Source organism: Pongo pygmaeus, chromosome 19 (genome assembly GCF_028885625.2).
Source record: "Pongo pygmaeus isolate AG05252 chromosome 19, NHGRI_mPonPyg2-v2.0_pri, whole genome shotgun sequence".
In the NCBI taxonomy this organism is placed as follows: Eukaryota; Metazoa; Chordata; class Mammalia; order Primates; family Hominidae; genus Pongo; species Pongo pygmaeus.
This window is the reverse complement of record NC_072392.2, coordinates 54,779,728-54,802,425: the sequence shown is the minus strand read 5'-3', so window position 1 is coordinate 54,802,425 and position 22,698 is coordinate 54,779,728. Positions and strand designations below refer to the sequence as shown.

General features: G+C 45.4%; 1 protein-coding gene across 27 annotated transcripts in view; it reads right to left on the bottom strand.

Moving 5' to 3' along the window:
• MYO19 (myosin XIX) overlaps positions 1-22,698 on the bottom strand; it is a 91,386-nt gene that overhangs the window by 38,105 nt on the left and 30,583 nt on the right. For 13 of the 27 annotated variants that reach the window (XM_063655527.1, XM_063655526.1, XM_063655525.1 and 10 more), the window contains 5 exons: positions 22,518-22,594; positions 20,461-20,551; positions 19,858-20,029; positions 16,547-16,703; positions 11,837-15,139 (listed from right to left, as the gene is read on the bottom strand). In XM_063655527.1, coding sequence (XP_063511597.1) covers positions 14,561-15,139; positions 16,547-16,703; positions 19,858-20,029; positions 20,461-20,551; positions 22,518-22,594 — 1,076 coding nt within the window. In that variant the 3' untranslated portion in view covers positions 11,837-14,560. Of the gene's footprint in view, positions 1-11,836; positions 16,704-18,177; positions 18,230-19,857; positions 20,030-20,460; positions 20,552-21,835; positions 21,869-22,172; positions 22,595-22,698 lie in introns of those variants that run through there. The other 14 variants (XM_063655543.1, XM_054456926.2, XM_054456925.2 and 11 more) reach the window with 8 other exon arrangements.

The following is a 22,698-nucleotide window of genomic DNA, read 5'->3' as shown; positions in this document are numbered from 1 at the left end:
ACAGAGTATCAAAGAAAAGGCCCAGATGGAGAGAATAGAAAGAATCAAAGAAAGAAAATATATGAATAAAAATGACTGAAATTTTTCCACAAGTGATAGAAGAAATGTATCCAAAGTATAGGAAGCACCATATATATCATGTAGAATTTTTTTAAAAATTTGTATTTACACACATCATTGTGAAATTACAGGATACCAGAATGGTGTCCAGAGAGAAAAGAAATCAGATTCAAGAGCCAGAGAAACAAGACAAATCATATATAACAGAGCTAGAGTTAGGCTGACAGTGGACTTCTCATAAACAACAGAAACCAGATGACAGTGGAGTGTCTTTAAAATGTCAAAAAAAAAAAATCATCAATATAGAAATGTGTATCCTGCAAAACTGTCTTTCAAAAGCAAACGTGCAATAAATATATATGTAGATAAACAAAATCTGAAATAATTTACCACCAACAGAACTTCACCAAATGGACTTCTCAAAGATCTACTTCCGGAAAAAAGAAAATGATTCCAGAAGGAAAACCTCAAATGCATAGTAGAAAGGGGAGCAAAGAAATTGGCAAAGATAAACATTAGTAAATAAATCGGTAAATTAAAACATTGTCTGTTAGGAGTAATTACTATTATAATGTCCAATGTTGAGATTAAAACAAAAGACAGACCAAAAGGACTGAAAAAAATAGCAATTCTCTTCTGTCGGCTGTCTGAAGTGAAGAAGGTCAAAAACATTGCTGTGTATGTAGCTGAAACTTCAGAAGTTGAGAAAAACATCAGTTTGAGTGATTAACTCTGAGCCTGTTTCTCTGTGAGGGAGCCCATAATGGACATTACATTCATATCTCTTCATTGGACTGTGGTGAAGTTCGCCTTTAAAAATTTCAGCTTCTAGATGGGCCTCTTGCTCCACTCAAAATTCCTGACTTAAGACATCATCTGAATATGTTTAATAATAAATCTAATTGTGTGTATTGGCCCTCTATACTGACCACTTTTGCATTGTGCTTTTTATTGATACATGTGTGTTTTACTTCCAAACCTTCCTTTTTGAAAATTAACAAAAATTTAACCTTTTAAAGTACTTTAAAAATAATAAAAGTATATATACTTCTATGAGGTGATATACATGCTATGTACTCCTAACCAAAGTGTGGTCTACTGACCACCCACATCACATTCACCTGGGTCACTTGTTAAAAACACCACTATATCCCTGATAAATCAGAATCTCTGCAGTTGGGAACCAGCAACAAGCATGTTAAAAAAAAAAAAAAAAAAACAACTCCTTCAATTATGCTTCCAGCTAAAAAATTTGAGACCCATAACCATAGGTGATAAAGGAGAGAATACCATTAGGAGTAGAGAAGAGACAGTAAAGAGGTGAAATTAGTCCTTGAGAGGCAGCTTTGGGTACACATCTGTCACCACCAGAGCTGCTAAAGACTTGGTGGAGATCTCACTACGAAATGAGCTCACCTGTTCTTAGTGCCACTTCTCTCCCTACCCATCTCAAACCCCTTTCCCCAACGCACACACACACACACAAATGTATAATTTATTCTGCAATGTTAAGAGAAGACCAAAACTATAAGAAAGCAAACAACTATTCATAGACAGCACCTGCAAAATGAATAACAACAATAGCCACATTGGGGGAAGGGGTGTAGATTGTGTAAGTCCTTGGATTTTATTCTTAAGTAAGATAAAAGTTATTGGTTAGTTTTGAAGAGGTAAAATGTGAACCATCTTATGTATTTATAGAACCACTTTGGGGACAAGGAGAGAAGCAGAAATCAGTTAGGAGGCTAATGAAATCACCAGGTGAGAGGTGATGGTGGATGCACCCAGGATGCAGCAGTGGAAGTGGTAAGAAGTAGGCAGATTCTGAACCTGTTTTGTAAATAAAGACAATACGATTTTTTAACAGAATCAAACTAGTGTGTGTGAGAAGGAGAGGAGTTGAGGATGACATCAAGAATTTTAGCCTGAGCAAAGGATGGATGGAATTGACACAGAGATGGGAAAGACTGTGGGAGAAGCGTGGTTAGAAGAGGGAATATCAAGAGTTTCTTTAGGGATGTGTTAAGTTCGATTTAAGATGTCTAAGAGGAGATGCTGGGTAGGCAGCATCTGGTATACAAGAGTAGGCAGCTGGGGATATGAGTGAGTCTGGAGTCAGGTATGTGTCAGAGATTATAGATAAAGGAATGTTAAGATACCTGTCCAAGGTCACGCAGTGAGAAAGTGGCAGAACCCAGAACTCAGTCTTGCAGCATCTGACATCAAGGCCTGGGTTCTTAACCTCTATGTTATGCTGCTTCTCCAGGAACCCAAGGTGAACCAAGACCTAGTTTCTGAGAGAAGAGAACAGAGTTGAAGTTTTCAAACTGCAGACCTATGGCCTCGGTGACTATAATTCTTCCTGTCCCAACCTGAGTAGTTTCTAGGTTACGACTTTGTCTTTACTCCCTTTCAGCGTGTACTTGCCTTTTGAAGAAATCATTTCCCAGGAAATGGGCACCCCATGTATTTCTGTGCATGTGGATAGAGTGGGAGGAAGGGAGAATTGTTGAGTTGTTGAGGGCTTTTTTCCCCTTTCTTTCTCTTCTCCTTTTTTTTTTTTTTTTTGGAAGCTGTCCAGGGGCTGTGTTGTTGCTGCTGGTGGTGGCAGCAACTGCTACAATCAGAGCTTTTCTGAACCAAAGAACTAATTTACTGCATGAATGACTTTAGCTCAAAAGAAGAAATAAGGATGATCAGGAGTCCTAAGGGAAACGAATAATAGGGTAATTTACATGGGGAGATGAGGGAGGTGGGAGGAACACACAGGGTAATTCTTTTGCTAATCTTTATTTTATATTTTTGCCTTTTCTCCCTCTGCCTCTCTAGGGGCAGATCCTCAGCTCTGAGATGCTTCTGGCCATCCCCAGGATTGATACCTGGAAAGGATGACAGGGCAAGGGAGATGGGGCTGCTTAGAGTAGAGAAGAGAAGGTCAAAAGGCAGTTTCATGTCCATTTTCTAAAGCCAGCTTCTACCAGGGAGATGGTCTGTGAGAGGCCACCATTAAGCCTTGGGACAGGTGAGGGATTGCAAAGGACAGTATCATGTGCTCAACTGAGTGCCATATACACCTGTACCACCAGGTTGGGATGGCCCCAAACTAAGAGTTCACTATTACCCCCTTTCTTAATTTCCCAGCACAGAGAGAATCAAGAATAGCAGGACTCTTGGAGAGAATTTAGTCCAAGGCCTATATATTCCATGACAAGGAAACCCCAAAGGCCTGGATTCTAGATCTTACTCCAGCACATACTAGCTATTTGACCTTGGTCAGACCCTGAAACCCAGAGTTTCCTCATATATACAATCAAAATTGTCATTTTCTTCACTGAGTAATGAGGATCAAAAGGCCAGGCACTATGGCTCATGCCTGTAATCCCAGCACTTTCAGAGGCTGAAGCAGGTAAATTACTTGAGGTCAGGAGTTTGAGACCAGCCTGGCCAACATGGTGAAACCCTGTCTCTACTGAAAATACAAAAATTAGCTGGGCTTGGTGGTGGGCACCTGTAATCCCAGTTACTCAGGAGGCTGAGGCAGGAGAATCACTTGAACCCAGGAAGCGGAGGTTGCAGTGAGCTGAGATTGTGCCAGGACACCCCAGCCTGAGTGACACAGTAAGACTCTGCCTCAAAACAAACAAAGAAAAAAACAAACAAAAAAACAATGTCTGACAAAGCACTTTGTAAACTGCAAAGCACCCGGTAAAGGTGAGTTATTGTTATTGATACTTGTCAATGAAGGAAACTGAGTCCCAGAGGCATTATGTGACTCATCCAAAGTCACATTGCAAATAAATGCAGAATAAAGACTTGAACCTAAGCCTCCAGTGTTTCTTCCACAGGAGAAGTAGTGTGGCATTATGGTTAAGGGTATAGCCCTTACAGCTGTGAAAGAAGAAATTAGTCATAACTGTTGTCATGAATCAAGGCAGGCTTGATTCGAGGCTATTGTAATTGGTATAGGGATGACTGCCATGGAGTTTTGCAGTAGAGGAGTGAGATAGGGCTCAACTTCCAATACAACATGAAAAAGTGGGAATTTATAGCCAAAGAGTGGGATGGAGAGGGGGTGACTGATGGGTGAAAAATCACTAAGAGACATTTCAAGGGGAAAGAGGGATTTCTGGCTAAACCAACCTAACCAGATTTTTGCTTGAGGCAGGCCAGAATGACCAGATATCAACTGGGGAATGGTAGAGGATGAGGAATTTGCTCAGATATTGAAGGTGGAGGATCTTGCTAAACCAACTTAGCAGGATTCTTGCTAAAATCAGGCAATGCAAAGACAAAACCAAAGTCCAAAAGTCAAGGCCTGGTTGGGAAGAGGACTCAGGGGAGCCTGACTTAAGTTTGTTCAAGGAGGGGCTCTTCATCAGAGCCAGGCTACCTGGTTCACCGTTTGCCAACCATGGGACTTTGGGTAAGTTGGTTAACAAAGCTGTCTTCAATCTACTTCATAGAGTTGTTGTGTGAATTATATGCATACATGTAAAGTATACATGGCTACATATATACACGACTATAAGTATATATGCTCAGCATTTAGAATAATGCCTGCAAATGATGTCTAATAAATGCTAGATGTTGCTATTATTCAGGAAAATGGACTAAACCCAGGGAGCTTCAAAGCATGTGGAGATTCTCCCCTTATAGATTCTCTCAAAGACCAAGAAAAGAAATGAGAGTCAGATGCCACAGCAGGAGTTGAGGTTCAGCTGACATGGAGCTTCACGTACGGTAAAGCCAAAGTATCTTGCCTTGTAGTCAGGAGTCCTAAGTTCTTGTCCCAGCTCTGCCACCTAAGGCAGACCCTGGACAAGAGTGTGTCTAAGGCTCAGGTGCCTTGTCTATAAAATCAATCTAACAATCATTTCTCAACCTGTCCATACTGCAGGGCTTTGGTTAGATCCAAGTCAAAAACTCATGAACTGTAAGGTTCTGTGAACATATTAATATGATTTTTGGCAGTACAGCTCTCTGAAACACATTTTACAGGTGTGTGCATTGGGGATCAGGGGGTGACTGGGAAAAGTACAGCATTTTCTGCCTCTGGAAAGCATGAACAATAGCCAGCCTCTGGAGTGTGTCGGGTTGCCGTTCCTTCTGACAGTGAAAGATGCTCAGGGTCTTTTGTGCACAATCCTAGCCAGGTACCACCCAAGAATAGACATGAGGGGGGTGGAACAGGACAAATTAGTTGCATACTTTACACCATCCCCTAGGCCCTACAGTGCTCCTACAGGTGAGACCAGGCTAATTGCATATATTTACATCTTTCAAAGCCCTCTGTCAGACACTCCCTTCAGAAAAACTGCCTAGAGTTTTCCAGCTGATGATCCTCTTATCCTTCCCAGGATGCTTTTGTTCCTTGCATAAATGGTTAACTCTCAATTAAATGGAGCAATGGAACATAGAGGAGTGGAGGGAAGCCACAGATAGCCCTGAGTCACAAATAAAACAAGACTGCAGTAACCTTTCATTATATGTTATCAGATTACTGTGGGGAAGAAGAGCTCTAGACCTGGGGGTGCTCACTTCTCAGAAGGAGTTTGGAAATTGGGCCAGGGATGATGGGTATAATTACACAAAGGAATTAACCTTGGGGTCAGGAAGCTAGGGGTGGAGATAGAAAAGGGGAGAGAAGTTGTTCCAGTTGTGAAGCAAGTAGGAGTGTATCCGACCCTCTGACATGGAATCAAAGACATTTGCTCTTCACAAAGCAGGTTTCAATATACACTAATCACCTCTGCTAAGCCTCTTTGGGGGAGGTGAGCACATCTCAGCCTCTAAAATATTTTAGCCACAGGTAATGCATTCATTAACCATCATATAATGATAATACCAATGGTTTTGTTACTACATGTAGCACACTATATTGCAATTTGTTACCCTTACAGGTCCCGCACCAGATTAGAAACTCTTTGAGGGAAGGGATTGTGTCAAATTCACTTTACACCCCTTGTGTCCAGAGCCTCACATACCATAGCTGCTTAGCAAAACTGTGTGGGGCAAATATTTGTTGAATTTAGAGAGTTGAATGTGTCATTAGAATGCAGCTTACTGCCTTTTCCAGAAGTAGGGAGTAGCAGGAGGTTTACCCCATAAATCAGTCTCTGTCTTATGTGCTGAATGGATCAGGGGACACCCTAGAAGCCATCAGCAGATTGGAAGGAAGGAGCCTAAACTTCAAGACTGGACTCAGAGCTGAGTTCTGAATGCTAACAGTGACCATGACTTACTGAATCAAGATTTTTTGGGGGGATAGGAAAGGAAAACCCAAGGAATACTTCAAAACCACATGCTTCCTAAATCCCCATGTAAGCACCACCAGTCTGACCTAGATACTGGCACCATCATTCTTGGAGGCAGAAGCATGGACAAACTAACTGACTTACTTCCTTGGTCATGAAATTCAACCTTGGCCACAGTTTTATGTACACTGACCTTCTCTGTCCAAAACCTCTTTGTTCATCCACCATAATTAAGCAGCCACAAATGCTGCATAAAGAGCCAGTTACTACCACAAACACAAGATCAGAAGTTATTCTCTGTTACCTGTACATAAATGTTCCTACTTAATGTGTAACAGTACCTATTCCATGACTGAATGGGCTATAGGTTTATGGCTGTAGCTGTTGCGTGCTGTAGCCTGTGGTTTTATGGCCCTAATTCCATAATAAGCCTTAGTTTTAATTTTTCTCCTTCTACCCTGTAGCCAGAGTCTCCTGGGTGTGGGGGAAGGGACAGGACAATGGCTCTCTCTGCCCAATGGCTCTAGGCAACCTGCCACAGAAAAAAATCTTCACTAGAGCCAAATCAACCCACCTGCTCCTCCATCAAAGAAGAAGGTCACCTACCCCGTGGGGAGGAGGCCAGAACAGCCCAGATGCCCTCCACATTGGAGGTCTGAGCTTTGAAAGTGGCAAGTTTGTCCTGTAAATGTGCCAGGGCAGTGCCAGCTGTTCACAGCCCCAAGAGATGTCCTAGCTGGGGCAAAGGGAAGGAAGGGGTCAGGCAAACAGGCCAGGATTAGGAGGTCTGCCAGTTGGAGGACCTGACCCTAACCATAGGGCACAGCATCATTAAGCAGGAGCCAAGGGAAGGGGGTGTGTGACAAGCTCCATCGCTGTCCATGGTGCTGACTCATGCTTGCAAACTAGGTCCTGATTGTTTCTCCGAACCCTAGGATTCTGGAGAATCCTGTCCAACCTTCTTTTGATTATATTTCCTTTTCTGATGACAGTTTAGCATTTTTACACTGCTGCAGAATAAACAGAATCATGACATGTGTTTTGCAATTGATGCAATGGGTTTCAAGTAACGTTTACAATTCTATCACATTTCCAACATTTATAAGAAAGTATTTTCCCTTGGGCATTTTACGTGATCCTCTCCCTAAAACACCATTGCTATTCACATAATCTCAGCACACAGTGTAGAGGTGACGAGTGGAAAGAGGATAGCACCAGCAGGAGCTACTAGGTGAGTAAAGTTGGTCCCAGCAGGACACCTCCCCACCTGCAGATTTACTATTCTAGGGAGCCACCAAACAACCTTTGTGGAGCAGAACATGTTGTTTGAACCTTTCTAATTTTGTAAAGTCACTTAGCATGACAAACACTCTCCCGAGACATATTTAAGAAGTAGGTGGCAAGAATAAAAAGGGAGAAACTCCATCCCAGCTCCACTCTCCAGAGAAGAAAGAGTAAGGGACATACCCTAAGACAAAATCTGGTATTTTACCTGCTATAACAAAGACATGGGCTGCAGATGAGGAAAGACAGGAAATTTGCAAGAACTCAATATGAGATTATTTTAGGCCCATTTTCTTCCTACTCCTTGACCTGTATGCATTTTGGAGTGGGAGAAGTACAGGTCACTTGCTACCTGGTGAGTTTGGGCCAAGCAGTTAATCTCTCTGTATCTCTGCTTCCGTATCTATCAAGCTGATAACAACAATAATCCTTTACTGTGGTTTGAATGTTTTTGTTCCCTTCCAAAATTCGTGTGTTGGAAACTCAATCCCCAATGCAATAGTGTTGGGAGATGAAGCGTGTTGGGAGATGTTTAGGTTATGAGAGCTCTGCCCTCATGAATGGATTAATGCCCTTAGAAAAGGGTTGACAAAGGAAATTATCTCACTCTCTTTTTCCCTCCAACCTTCTGTTATGTGGACACACAGTATTCCTCCCCTCCAGATGATGCAGCATTCAAGATACCTTCTTGGAAGCAGAGAGCAGATACTCACTAAACAGTGAACCTGCCAATGCCTTGTTCTCGGACTTCCCAGCCTCCAGAACTGTAAGAAATATATTTATGTTCCATATAGATCACCCAATCCATGGTATTTTATTATGGCAGCACAAAGAAATTAAGACATCTTTCTTCACAGGGATCTTAGGAGGACTAAATGAAATAATAAATGTAAAACACCCAAAGCATGGTGAAGACTCAATAGATGATAGATTCTCCCCTATCTTATTTTTCTTAAATATTCAATGAGACTTTGAACACCACCTCAGAAATCCAAGAAGGCAAAAGCCACTTGAACTTCAGGTTACCGAAGCTCAACCCCCTTGCCTGCTCTAAATCCAGGAATAGAGGGGAAAGGGAAGACTTTTCAAGTCAATTCTCTTGTTAAGATATCTGGCCAGATATGGTGGCACATGCCTGTAATCCCAGAATTCTGGGAGGCTGAGGTGGGTGTATCACTCAAGCTCAGAAGTTAAAGGCCAGCCTGGGCAACATAGTGAACCTCTGTCTCTATGAAAAATACAAAAAATAGCCAGGTGTGGTGGCGTACGCCTGTGGTCCCAGATAAGGAGTCTGAGGTAGGAGTATCACCTAAGCCAGGGAAGTCAAGGCTGCAGTGAACTATGATTGCACCACTGCACTCCAGACTGAGTGACAGAGTAAGACTCTGTATTTTTTTAAAAAAAGATATCTGAGGGAAACCTTGAGGTCATGGAGATCAGCTAGTCATAAGAGAGCCATTGCCAGCCCCATGGAATCACACTCACACTCATCCCATAAAGAAGAAAGAGGAGCATATGACTAAATAACTTGCTCCCTGTCTTCTCCAATTCCCCACAATTCCTCTTCATGAACCCTCTGCCACAGACAGAGGAAATTTTGGGAAAACAGGCATCAATGGCAGTCCTGTTCAGTGCAACCAGGGGGCAAATATCACAATAAAGTGATAGGGCTGGACTAAATGTCCTCTAATCTCCTTTAGTCATGATGCTACTATATGTATATTCTGACTTGCATAAGCTGCTTGGAGGCAGAGTTTGCATCTTAGATTTTGGCCATGTCACCCACAGCTCTGATTATAGACTTACCACATGAATGCACAAAACTTCAAAACATCATGTGGTTTACCATAAATATATGCAACTTTTACTTGTCAATTTAAAAATAAATAAAGTTTGGCACAAGACAGGGATGCCCTCTCTCACCACTCCTATTCAAAATAGTGTTGGAAGTTCTGGCCAGGGCAATTAGGCAGGAGAAGGAAATCAAGGGTATTCAATTAGGAAAAGAGGAAGTCAAATTGTCCCTGTTTGCAGATGACATGATTGTATATCTAGAAAACCCCATCGTCTCAGCCCAAAATCTCCTTAAGCTGATAAGCAACTTCAGCAAAGTCTCAGGATACAAAATCAATGTACAAAAATCACAAGCATTCTTATACACCAACAACAGACAAACAGAGACCCAAATCGTGAGTGAACTCCCATTCACAATTGCTTCAAAGAGAATAAAATACCTAGGAATCCAACTTACAAAGGATGTGAAGGACCTCTTCAAGGAGAACTACAAACCACTGCTCAAGGAAATAAAAGAGGATACAAACAAATGGAAGAACATTCCATGCTCATGGGTAGGAAGAATCAATATCGTGAAAATGGCCATACTGCCCAAGGTAATTTACAGATTCAATGCCATCCCCATCAAGCTACCAATGACTTTCTTCACAGAATTGGAAAAAACTACTTCAAAGTTCATATGGAACCAAAAAAGAGCCCGCATTGCCAAGTCAATCCTAAGCCAAAAGAACAAAGCTGGAGGCATCACACTACCTGACTTCAAACTATACTACAAGGCTACAGTAAGCAAAACAGCATGGTACTGGTACCAAAACAGAGATATAGATCAATGGAACAGAAAAGAGCCCTCAGAAATAATGCCACATATCTACAACTATCTGATCTTTGACAAACCTGAGAAAAACAAGCAATGGGGAAAGGATTCCCTATTTAATAAATGGTGCTGGGAAAACTGGCTAGCCATATGTAGAAAGCTGAAACTGGATCCCTTCCTTACACCTTATACAAAAATCAATTCAAGATGGATTAAAGACTTAAACATTAGACCTAAAACTGTAAAAACCCTAGAAGAAAACCTAGGCATTACCATTCAGGACATCGGCATGGGCAAGGACTTCATGTCTAAAACACCAAAAGCAATGGCAACAAAAGCCAAAATCGACAAATGGGATCTAATTAAACTCAAGAGCTTCTGCACAGCAAAAGAAACTACCATCAGAGTGAACAGGCAACCTACAAAATGGGAGAAAATTTTCACAACCTACTCATCTGACAAAGGGCTAATATCCAGAATCTACAAGGAACTCAAACAAATTTACAAGAAAAAAACAAACAACCCCATCAAAAAGTGGGCGAAGGACATGAACAGACACTTCTCAAAAGAAGACATTTATGCAGCCAAAAAACACATGAAAAAATGCTCACCGTCACTGGCCATCAGAGAAATGCAAATCAAAACGACAATGAGATACTATCTCACACCAGTTAGAATGGCAATCATTAAAAAGTCAGGAAACAACAGGTGCTGGAGAGGATGTGGAGAAATAGGAACACTTTTACACTGTTGGTGGGACTGTAAACTAGTTCAACCCTTGTGGAAGTCAGTGTGGCGATTCCTCAGGGATCTAGAACTAGAAATCCCATTTGACCCAGCCATCCCATTACTGGGTATATACCCAAAGGACTATAAATCATGCTGCTATAAAGACACATGCACACGTATGTTTATTGCGGCATTATTCACAATAGCAAAGACTTAGAACCAACCCAAATGTCCAACAATGGTAGACTGGATTAAGAAAATGTGGCACATATACACCATGGAATACTATGCAGCCATAAAAAATGATGAGTTCATGTCCGTTGTAGGGACATGGATGAAATTGGAAATCATCATTGTCAGTAAACTATCGCAAGAACAAAAAACCAAACACTGCATATTCTCACTCATAGGTGGGAATTGAACAATGAGAACACATGGACACAGGAAGGGGAACATCATACTCTGGGGACTGTTGTGGGGTAGGGGGAGGGGGGAGGTATAGCATTGGGAGATATACCTAATGCTAGATGATGAGTTAGTGGGTGCAGCGCACCAGCATGGCACATGTATACATATGTAACTAACCTGCACATTGTCCACATGTACCCTAAAACCTAAAGTATAATAATAATAAATTAATTATTTAATTAAAAAAATAACCATACAAAAATAAATAAATAAATAAATAAAGTTAAAATTTTAAAAACCATGACAACTGACAAATGGGGGAAAAAAAAGTGCAGCCGTAATTGGGCCAGATCTAATATGGTTGATTCTCTCTGGGCCCAAACTCTTCAGAACCGTGGACAGCTCCTGACAGCCGGGAGAAGGGGGAAGTGGTTGAGCGGAATGGCAGAAAAACAAAAACTGGAATGTCAGAAAATGGAAAAGACCTGAGAGGTTTTCTAAATCCAATCATTTATTCTGAAGATAGAAAACTGGGGTTCAGAGAAGGGGAAAGAATTATTCTGGAGTCATGCAGTGACCAGGTGGGTTCACTCATTTTCTCATAATTCAAGAAAGTGCAAAAACAACTTCAACTCTGTAGAGTGAGACATAATATTTATATGTTTGTTCCCAATTTGAGCATTTCTGTCCCAAATCACAAAGAACAGAACAAGAGAATCTTTTTCTCAAGGTTTCCTTGTTACATTCTCTGTTGAACAAATTTAGAATAAGAGCTCCTTTCCTAGGCATGGAATCACACACAGACACAGACACATACAGGCACACACACACACACACACACATACACACCACACTTTTCCCAACTATGATCTTATTTATTACTGTGCTCCTGGAGAGTGAGGGGCTTGACTCACCTCTCTCCAAGACAAAGGCCACCTGAGTTTAGGGACCACCCTCTTCCCTCTAGGATCAACTAAAAAAGAGTTGAATACTCTTTTTTAGTCATCTTTCTGCATCTGAACTTTATGTTCAGCTCCCCTAACTCCTTTGGACCAACACCCCACCAACAGAAACCAGGATAATATCTGCCCTACCAGCCCAAGCATTCCATAAGGGAGATGGCCACAATATCTTGCCAGGTTGGTGCTCCCTCTTACTGGGAGCCATACTTCCCTCATCAGGTTCACACTTCCTGTAAGATGAGAATGGGGTCTCCTCCAGCAGGCAGAGCCCTGTCTCTTCCTCTCACTCCACAATGCTTGGGATGATAGCTCAGAAAAATGGTGCAATTATTAGAAAATTATACTGAGGCCAGGAGTCCTTTCAGCAACCAGACACCTTCCTTAAAGTGTGAAGAAAGTGCAGCATCTAGGAATCTGAAATCTCTCTCACTACATTTTTACAAGTTCACATCCTACCTCCCACCCTCCTCATCTCAGCTTCAGAAATATCTCCATTATTCAGTGTCTCCAAAAGCAGGAACATGTCTGAGAACTTTGGTGCTAAGCTGCTAATTGGAGTCTGTGGCTTGAAGGGAGGGGGCAAGGAAACAGAAGTTATTGTGTCCCAGAGACACAATTATTCAGATTTCCTTGCTTGCTGGAATCCTGAGGCTGGACTGTCCCTTTACTCCCCTCCTGAAGGCAGTCACTTGTCTGCAGAGCCAGAACTAATAGCCAAAGTATGCAAGGTGCCTGAAGGTGGCAATGGCACAGCCTTGACAGGCAGAAAGTCTCCTCCCTAGTTCACTGATAACAAAGATCAGGCTGAATGCCTTGATGTCTTTCCAAGCCATTCAGGCTTCTCAACTTTGGGTTTGGGAAAGTCTCCAAACTCTCAACTCTCTTTTTTTCTTCAACTTTAAAGTTCTGAAGTACATGTGCAGGATGTGCGGGTTTGTTACATAGGTAAATGTGTGCCGTGGTTTGCTGCACAGATCATCCCATCACCTAGGTATTAAGCCCAGCATCCATTAGCTATTCTTCCTGATGATCTTCCTCCCCTTGACCCTCTGACAGGCCCCACTGTGTGTTGTATTCCCCCATGTATCCATGTGTTCTCATTGTTCAGCTCCCACTTATGAGAACATGCGGTGTTTGGTTTTCTGTTCCAGTGTTAGTTTGCTGAGGATAATGGCTTCCAGCTCTATCCATGTCCCTGCAAAGGACATAATAATCTCATTCCTTTTCATGACTGCATAGTATTCCATGGTGTGTGTGTACCACATTTTCTTTATCCAGTCTACCATTGATGGGCACTTGGGTTGATTCCATGTCTTTACTATTGTGAATAGTGCCACAACGAATATGTGTGTGCATGTATCTTTACAATACAGTGACTTATATTCCCTTGGGTATATATCCAGTAATGGGATTGCTGGGTCTAGTGGGATTTCTGCTTCTAGATCTTTGAGAAATCACCACACTGTCTTCTGCAATGGTTGAACTAATTTACACTCCCACTAACAGTGTAAAAACATTCCTTTTGCTTGGCAACTTCACCAGTATCTGTTGTTTCTTGACTTTTTAAGAATAGCTATTCTGACTGGTATGAGATGGCATCTCATTGTGGTTTTGATTTGTATTTCTCTGATGATCAGTGATATTGAGCTTTTTTTTTCATATGTTTGTTGGCCGCATGAAAGTCTTCTTTTGAGAAGTCTGTTCATATCCTTTGCCCACTTTTTAATGGGGTTGAACACTCACGTCTTAAGCATGGAAAGCCAGTACTAAAACGGACTTTAGAAATCATCTCGTTTCATCTTCTCATTTTACAGATGGGTAAATATAGGCTCAGAGGGATTCACAAAGCAATTTAGCATTGATGTTCATCTCTGAAACTCAGAACTCCCAACCCTGGTCAGGAAAGTGGCACCGTGGTAAAGTAGAAAGGGCTCTGAAGTCAGACAGGACTGGCGTCCAAATCTTGACCCTGCCACCTGAAATGCTCTGTGTTCTTGGCAAAGTCACTTAACCTCTCTGGACCTGTTTCCTGTGTTTAAAATGGGGGTGAGGATAGGCTATTGTGAGGATTTAATGAGATAACGTGTATAGAAGTGCATCATATGCACTTAACAGATGGTCAAAGGAGTGAATTATTTCTCCCCACTCTAATTCCTCTCAACAGCAGTCTATCTGCAGCTCCTTCTTGACCTTCCCCAGCTCTTTTGTTTTCCCCCAAAGCCTGTGCTCCTCAGCACTCTCTTTTCCTGCCCCATCTATATGCCCAACTCCCCTCCAGAGTGGGTGAGGAAGGAGGGGTTAATAACAAGAGTTCTTGGGTCCCCTCCAGGTCTCTGAAGGGTAGCAAAATTCCCATGCAACCAAGCAGAGGCAGGGAACAGAGCAAGAGTGGGAGGAGACAGGCAAGGTCGGCAAGCTGTCCTCTTTGTTCCTGGAAAATGAGTGCAATTTCCATCCCTTTCCACGGAAGCTGAGTCCAGCACCAGTGTGTGGCAGCAGGCAGCAGAGGTGTTGCCGTGGTGAGTAATGGTCCTGGCTATGGCTCTGCCCTCAGCTTGTACCTCATGCCCCGAGGACGAACTTAGGGCTAATGAGTCAGGGTGAGTGACAGCTTTGACTTGGCCCTGGCTGGCACACCAGTCCCTCAAAACCCCTGCACTATTTCTTTTCTCCAGGGAGCCCTCCAAATCCCATCTCAGGAGATGTTGCTGGTGCTCATTTGACTCACTGCACTGGGGGAGATGGAGGCCCAGAGAGGGGAAGCTGCTCTCTCCTGCAGAGGCTGTGAGCTTTCTGACACTCTCCAGGGCCCTGTCAGCAGCCCACACAATTACCTGCAGAAGACAGAATTAAACCTCAGACACAGCTGACTTAAGCGTCAGCTTGCTAGCTATGTGGCCTTAGGTAAATTACCTAACCTCAATGTTCCTGCCTGTAAAAGTGTTAATAATAGTATCTCTGGGTCGTTAAAGGATGAAGTGGGTCAGGGCATTTAAAGCACTGTGCACAGTGCCTAGAACAGAGTAGGCACTTTTCATGCATGATTCTCCCTCTTGTACTCATTCACAGACCCTTTCCATCTTTCTCCTCTCCACCTGCTTCTCCAAACATTGCCGGGGAGGCAAAAATATCCAAGATGAGACTCACAGTAAATGTGTTCTCCAGGCTCTAAAGGAAATTAAAAGCCAGAAACCAGGGAAATCATGTTTTTAGGAGAGGCCCAGGGGTCCCTCAAGCCTGGGTTCCCATGACAGGGTAAGAGAAGCTCCTGCTGGATCATGTCCTGATCTTTACCCTGAGCATCATTCGATGGGAGCAGAGACAGAGGACAAGATGTTAAATCTTATATCTGTCACTTTCTCTGACCGCCAGGCCCTTGGAAGGGCCACTGAGCTCTGTGGTCTACAAGAGTGGCCTGCAGGGGCCTGGGGTAAATAATGTCCACTTGCAGGCCAGGGAAAGATTTGATTGAGAGGAGCATAGAGGAGGGCTCTGTGGGACGTAGAGAAAGCCTCTTTCAGATCCTCTCCCTGACTACATTCACACACACAGGTGCATGCACCTGCCTGCTTGGAGGCACATCATAAGCTGCAAGCCTGACATGCATGTTTTTTTCCCAGGTAAGTAGGTGGGTATGCACAGGCGGGCCTCCTCACCTGTGTCCAGTGCTTGCAGGAGGGGCTGCATGTCCCATCTGAGTCTTAGTCCCACCCAGAGAGGACCTTCAGAAGCCTGGGTCTCATCCCCAAGCCCACTGGCAGATGGCAGATCTAAAAAGGCCCAGAGGAGTAAGGTGGCCTGTCAATGTCACCGAGGCTGGAAGTGGCAGAGGTGTGGCTCAAATCCAGGTTTTCTGACTCCAAATCTAGTGTTCTTTCCACCGAAGCATGACCACAGTGCACACACGCATCCCCACACACACTCTCACTGGCAAGTGGGCACACATACAGCTAGCAGAGGGCTCACTGTCACCAGCCCTGTTATATAGGGCTGTATTCATCAGTTTGAACCCTTCTAACACCTGTAGGAGGTAAGTATGTATTATCCCTATTTTTTCAGGTAAGGAAACTGAGGCACAGAGAAGTTAAGTCACTAGTCCAAGGACACATAATTAGAGCCCAAATGTGAATTTTGAGCAGTCTGGCATCAGAACTTGTTAACTTCCATTATCTCTGCTATAGTGCTATATCTGTGCACGAGTGCTCACACACTCACATTCATATACACACTCACATACTCACACATTGGTCTTGAGTGATCTGGGCGCTCACCCCTAGATGCAGCAATGATGCCAAGAACAGAGAGAGGAAGCTGGCTCCGGCCCTAGGGTGGACCTCCTTCCTGGAGAAAACAGGAACATCTCTCCCAACTCTCTCTCCCCTTGCCCTGCCCCAGCACCTGCACGAGAAGAAAAAAACATCCACCATTCCCTTCCTCATTCCAACCCCATCTCTCTAAGCCCCCATCTGCTTGGTTCCCCAAGGGCTTCCGGTTGCATTGCAAAGATGTCCTGGCAGTAGGGAGGCAAGAACAGAATGAAATATATATAACATCTTATTAGTAAAGGACATCTGAGCCTCTAATTAAAATTTGCCTAATGACCCAACTTCTCTGTCATTTTTGCTCTTAGAGAGATTAATTTAAGGTGACAGGTACTTAGGCAAAGGAAAATTAAGTTTTCCTTTAAAAAATTAAAGAGGAAAAGAGTGGCTTGCTCCCTTATTTATTTGTCTTTAAAATTTTTATTTATTTGTCAAATTCCCTCCCACTCTTTTCCAATAAAACCTAATGATGGAGAACAATTTGGTGAAGGGAAGGAGACTGAAAGAAAAGTGTCATGGGGTAGCCTGGTGGCACCCACTTGCCCTGAGGAGGGCTGTTTGTGGTTCCCCTGCTTAGGAGCCCCTAACTGCTCATTGACAAGCCTGCCGGCAAGCTGGCTGATTCTGCTCGGGTTCTGGGGGAACCTGTTTCCATTTAGCTTGTTTGACTTGGCTGTGCCAGTGGTATCTGTTTCTCTACGGAACAGATGGTGGGTAACTCTCCCCCAACACAGGGCTGCAGCCCAGCTTTCCGCCTCAGCATATTTCCCCAAGCAACAGGCTGCAGCCTTGAACACACTCTGCTTTCAGGAACCAGGTGGGAAATTCAAGGGATGCAGCTGTGGTCTTTCTGTGTGACTCCTCTCCCTGTCCTTTGTCCTCCCGACTCCTCTGGTCTCTGAGTACAGAGGAGAGGGCCATCCTGACAAGGAGACAGGGGCATGGACTTCAAGATATTCCAATCTCAGAGTTCAGATCCTGCAAAAACCTATCGGGATGGGTCTAGAGATTACAGAAACATGTCCTTAGCATTCCCCACTTACCACCTTTTTCAAAAGTAGTATTCCTGGCCAGGGTCGGTGGCCCATGCCTGTAATCCCAGCACTCTGGGAGGCTGAAGCAGGGGAATCGCTTGAGCCTAGGAGTTCCAGATCAGCCTGGGCAACATGGCGAAACCCTGCCCCTACAAAAATACAAAGATTAGCCAGGCATGGTGGCATATTCCTGTAGTTCCAGCTACTCAGGAGGCTGAGGTGGGAAGATCGCTTGAACCCAGGAGGTGGAGGTTGCAGTGAGCAGAGATTGTTCCACTGCACTCCAGCCTGGGTGACAGAGTGAGACTCTGTCTCAATAATAACAATAATATTCCTTTTTTTGTCCCATAGGCTCCTCTTCAGACTCTCTGATGCTCTGTCTCTTCTCACTCTTCCCAGGGCATCCTACTCCATCCTCACCCACATTTTCATCCCCACCCCACCCCACCCCACCCAGCTCTCAGATCTCACCCCCACCCAACCTGCTCCACTCCACTTCCTAAGGCCTCTCTGCTGCTCTTTCTTCATTCTTCAGGATATTAGCTTTGAATCAGGTGTTCCCAGTAGACTAAGAGATGGAGAAGATGGGCAAGAAGGAGGGAGAGAGGTGAAGAAGGAGAGGAATCCTTTTTTCTAGACACCTAAGTCCTGCTCCTAACCCCTCTCTCTCTTTATCTCCATTTCCCTCTCCAGCAGCATGACTGATGCTGGGATATCTGTCAGGTTTTACTTCCTAGGGAGCCAAGGGAGGCTTTTCTAGCAATTAGGCCAAGGCCTCTAATCCAAGAGAGCTCTAACCACCAGGCAAACAATAACTCGGTCCACTGGGCCCTGTAGAGAGGACAGGAGGAGCAAGAGAGATGTACTCAGGGTTCCTCTCCATCACCTGGCCACAGGGCTGGGGCCAACCCACAGGAAGGGGCTGCTGAGAAGGTGAGGGTGGGTGGAGACCAGTGTGGGGATAGATAACTCAAAAGCCCATCCATCCACAGGCTCAGTTCAGCCCCTGCCAGGCCACCTGCACTGCAGTTCCCTCATGGCACAAGTGGGCCCCCAGTCCCGAGGTCAACAATGGCATCCTCCACTCTAGAACCGGCCCCAGCCCAGAGAAGATGAGACTACCACACAAGACGCTGACATGTACAACACTATACAGGGGTTTCTTCCTCACAATTTTTCTTAAAGTAATTGCTCTGCAACTTCTTTCACTTCAGTAAATAAACTGGCTCTTTTTGCAACAGGGGCTGTGCAAATGTCCTGTGGTCAGAAGCTCACTCTATCTGTGTTCATCACACTTTATCTGCTCATCTTGGAGTGACTTGTAGGCAAAGGCTTTAAAAGCCTTTGACCTCAAATTGTGACCTGAAATTAGCTTTGAGGCAGTGGTAACTAGTCTCTTGCTGAAACGGATTTAGTGTGGCCTCAGCTGCCCTGGACCGTTTTCAACTCAGACGATCTGGTTCCCCCAGCAGAGCTTCTCAGGCTCTTGGCTCTTTGTGGCGTTTATGAAAGCAGGGGACCCTCTCCCCAGAAAGGTGCCCAAGGTCTCATGTGCACATGCACACACATACACTCATTCTGGCTCATCTGAGAGGATTCTGGGCCCCTGAAGCCCTTACAATGCCTGCTGAAGAATCTCAGAACTCAAGGTGAGAAATCATCCTTAACCACATGGCCAGAGGGTAGAGGTATCCATGTAACCTACCAGAAAAGGCCAGGACCCCACCTCCACCACTATGCTACATGCTGTGGGCTGAGCCTCTGGCTTTACCACAATCTATCAAACTCCTAGGTGATGTACAAAGGCACAGGGAGACAGAGAGGCCCATTCAGCCAAGGATCTGAAGCAGGAACTGCGAAGGCTCTAGATCACCTTTGGGGCCTGCCTTGCCAGCAGACAGCTGAGCAGGCTCTCTTCACCTTGCTGAGGCTAAAGCAGCCTCCTGAACTTTAATAATGAGCTGAATTCTGGCCAGGAATGTAGCAACTTTCCCACTCAGAAAGAGGCCACAGGTGCTGCTTGGGGAAAACCTGGGAGCTGTGCCCTGCTGTGTCCAGGCGTTTGAGGAGCAGGGAGAGGAACCAGTCTGTCTTATCCCCCACCCTGGGACTGTGCCTATTGCCTGATGTTGTCTGGCCCAACCCCGGACAGGAAGAGCACTTGTTGGGAGGACAGGGGCCAGAGTAACTGCTCACCGTGCATAGATCAGTTTGGCCAGGCAGTCTCTATGGGTGTCACACTCGGCTCGGGGGCAGGGCTTCTGGAATACCTGCTGCCGTCTGCCTGCCCTGATGGTTCTAACCTGCACCGTCTCCAGCAACACGTCCTCTGGGAGCCCCAGCAGCGAGGCTGCCGTCCTGACAGAGTCTGGGAGGGGCAAATCCTCTTTAGGCAAATCACTCTCCATCCAGTCCTCTTCACGAGGCACTGTGAAGTCATCACAGCGGGACCATGACTTGCCCAACTGGACAGAAGAAACCTAAGTTCTGATCAGTGAAGTGACTCACCAAAGGACTCCATAAACGGCAGTCAGAACTCAAACCCAGCACTTTCATGTACCAGTCCATGCTGCCAAGTATGGGACAAATCACTTTACAAACCTCTGACTCATTTTCTCATCTTTAAGATGGGGACGATACGGTCTGCCTCACCAGACAGGGTGAGGGCCAGGCCCTATGGTGGGTGGCATAAGCAAGGGCATCAGATTCCAATTTTCACCATCCGGCCTTCCACCCAACCCCAGCAATGCTGGCTACCTTCCTGACAAGGCCTGCCATATCCCACACCCTGACCCTCACACTTGGCATCATCCATCGGCTGGCAGGGTTGGGCTTCATCCTCGGAGGCAGCAAACTGGATATTGCCAAGGTGCAGCAGTCCAGCTAGGACCTGGGGGAAGGAAGGATGGGTGGGAGTAGGAGAGGGCGTGACGTGGGCCTACTCTGGGAAGGGCCGTTCTGCTGAGTACAATCACAACAGCAGAAGGGCAGCTCCCGATCATGGCCCAAGTGTGCCCATCTCTGCCAGGCACAATTCTATACAAGTTACATGCACTGCCTCATTGCATCTTTTCAACAACCTGTAAGGTATGTGCTACGCCACTGCCTATGATAGAGATGAGACTGAGGACACGTGCTTCCCAAGGGGAAAGATGGGATGAGAACCCAGGCTGACTTCAGATGTCTGCCGGGGCAGCCCATGGGCCTCCATGCCCGCCCATCCTCTACCTTTCTGCCCCCTGCTCTCTAAGAATAGACTGGTGACTGGGGGCAGGGCTGCTTCTGTGTGCCTGCTGGAGGCTTGTCTCTGCTTCCTTGAGCCCTTTCCCACTGCCAGGCTTCTGAGAGCCCAGCCTGCTGGAGGAACTGTGACCTTGGTCTGTGTCCGATGGGTGCCCCTTTGCCTTTGTACTCAGTGTTACACACAGACAAGCCCCCAGGGGCTATAGACAGAAGCTCCCCTCACCCCACCAAGGCCGAGCAACTTCAAAACCCTCAGACCCAGCTAGGCATGGTGGCACACGCTTGTAATCCCAGCACTTTGGGAGGCTGAGGCAGGTGGATCACTTGAAGTCAGAAGTTTAAGACCAGCCTGACCAATATGGTGAACCTCCATCTCTACTAAAAATACACACACTCACACACACACATACACACACACACACACAAAATTAGCTGGGTGTGGTAGCACATGCCTGTAATCCCAGCTACTTGGAGGCTGAGGTAGGAGAATCACTTGAACCCGGGAAGAGGAAGTTGCAGTGAGCTGAGATTGTGCCACTGCACTCTAGACTGGGCAACGAGACCAAAACTCCATCTCAAAAAACAAGCAAACAAAAAAAAAAAACCAACCACCCTCAGACCTGACACAGGGACCCCACCCACCATTCCTATATGGTCCCAGGCAGGGTGCCTCCATGTGCTACGGGTCTTCCGGCCACAACTTGCTCCAGAAGACTGCCATGCCCACCAGGCAGAAGGGCTGTGGCAGAGGGTCATGCCACCCCCAAAGCACTCCTGCCCTGACTCCCAGTGTTGTCCACTTATCCTGGGCTTGTCCTCAGGTGCTGTCCTTCTGTCAAGTTCTTACCTGGCAGTGTCTGAGTAGCCCCCATCTGGAGGGTCACTTTCCACTGCATTGCTACCTCCCTGAAGTGGCCTCCCTGTCTCGACTGCCAGGCCATCCTATCTATCCCCTCCTGCTGCTCTAGAGGGTGAGGAAGATGAGAGGAGGCAGTCAGCTCTGTCAGCAAAGACAGAAGGGAGGCCCCCCTAGTGTGACTGAGAGGAGCCCAGCTCACCTGGGGCAGTCTCATGTTCCAGAGGACAATGGGGCATGGTTTGGGGGAAGACAGAGAGGGTATGAATTTGGAATTACTATGTCTGGTACTCTGTATCACCACTTAGTGGTATCCGACCTTGGGCACGTCACTTTACCTCTGGTTTTCTCAGGCATAAAGGGAAATAAACACACACAGAGGACTGTTTAAAAAACTAAGTGAGCAGAGAAGTGTGAACATGACTTGTAAGTTTTAATGTACTAGACAAGCAAGGCGGTAGCACTAGTTCTCTCTTCTGATCATGCAGTACCTTGCTCTCTGCCCCCATGGATCAGTTACTGCATTCTGTACTCTAGCACTGTGTACACATCACTGTTCCTTACGCCCCGTCCACCCCACCACCTGGTCTCCAGCCTCAGCAGAACAGAGAGGTGACTGATTCCCTGGAGGTAGCACAGAGGGGCCCAAAGTCCTAGATCCTCAGGGAAAGACCAACTCCATGTCCAGGGAAAGGCTCTATGAAAGGGGCTGCCTGTCATCTCTGCCAAACATAAGTGGCGTGGCTTTTCTTCTGACCTTAAAGATGTTGTTCTGGGTAGGGGTGTCAATGCCCAAATGGAGCATGGCCTCTCTGGTCACCTCAAAACAATCCTCTGAAAAAGAATCCAAGTTCAGGGGCAGAGGTCAGCAGCAGCAAGATGCGAGGGAGGCAGGCTCTGTACAGAGTGGGTGGGTGATGCTGGGTCAGTGCAAGGTG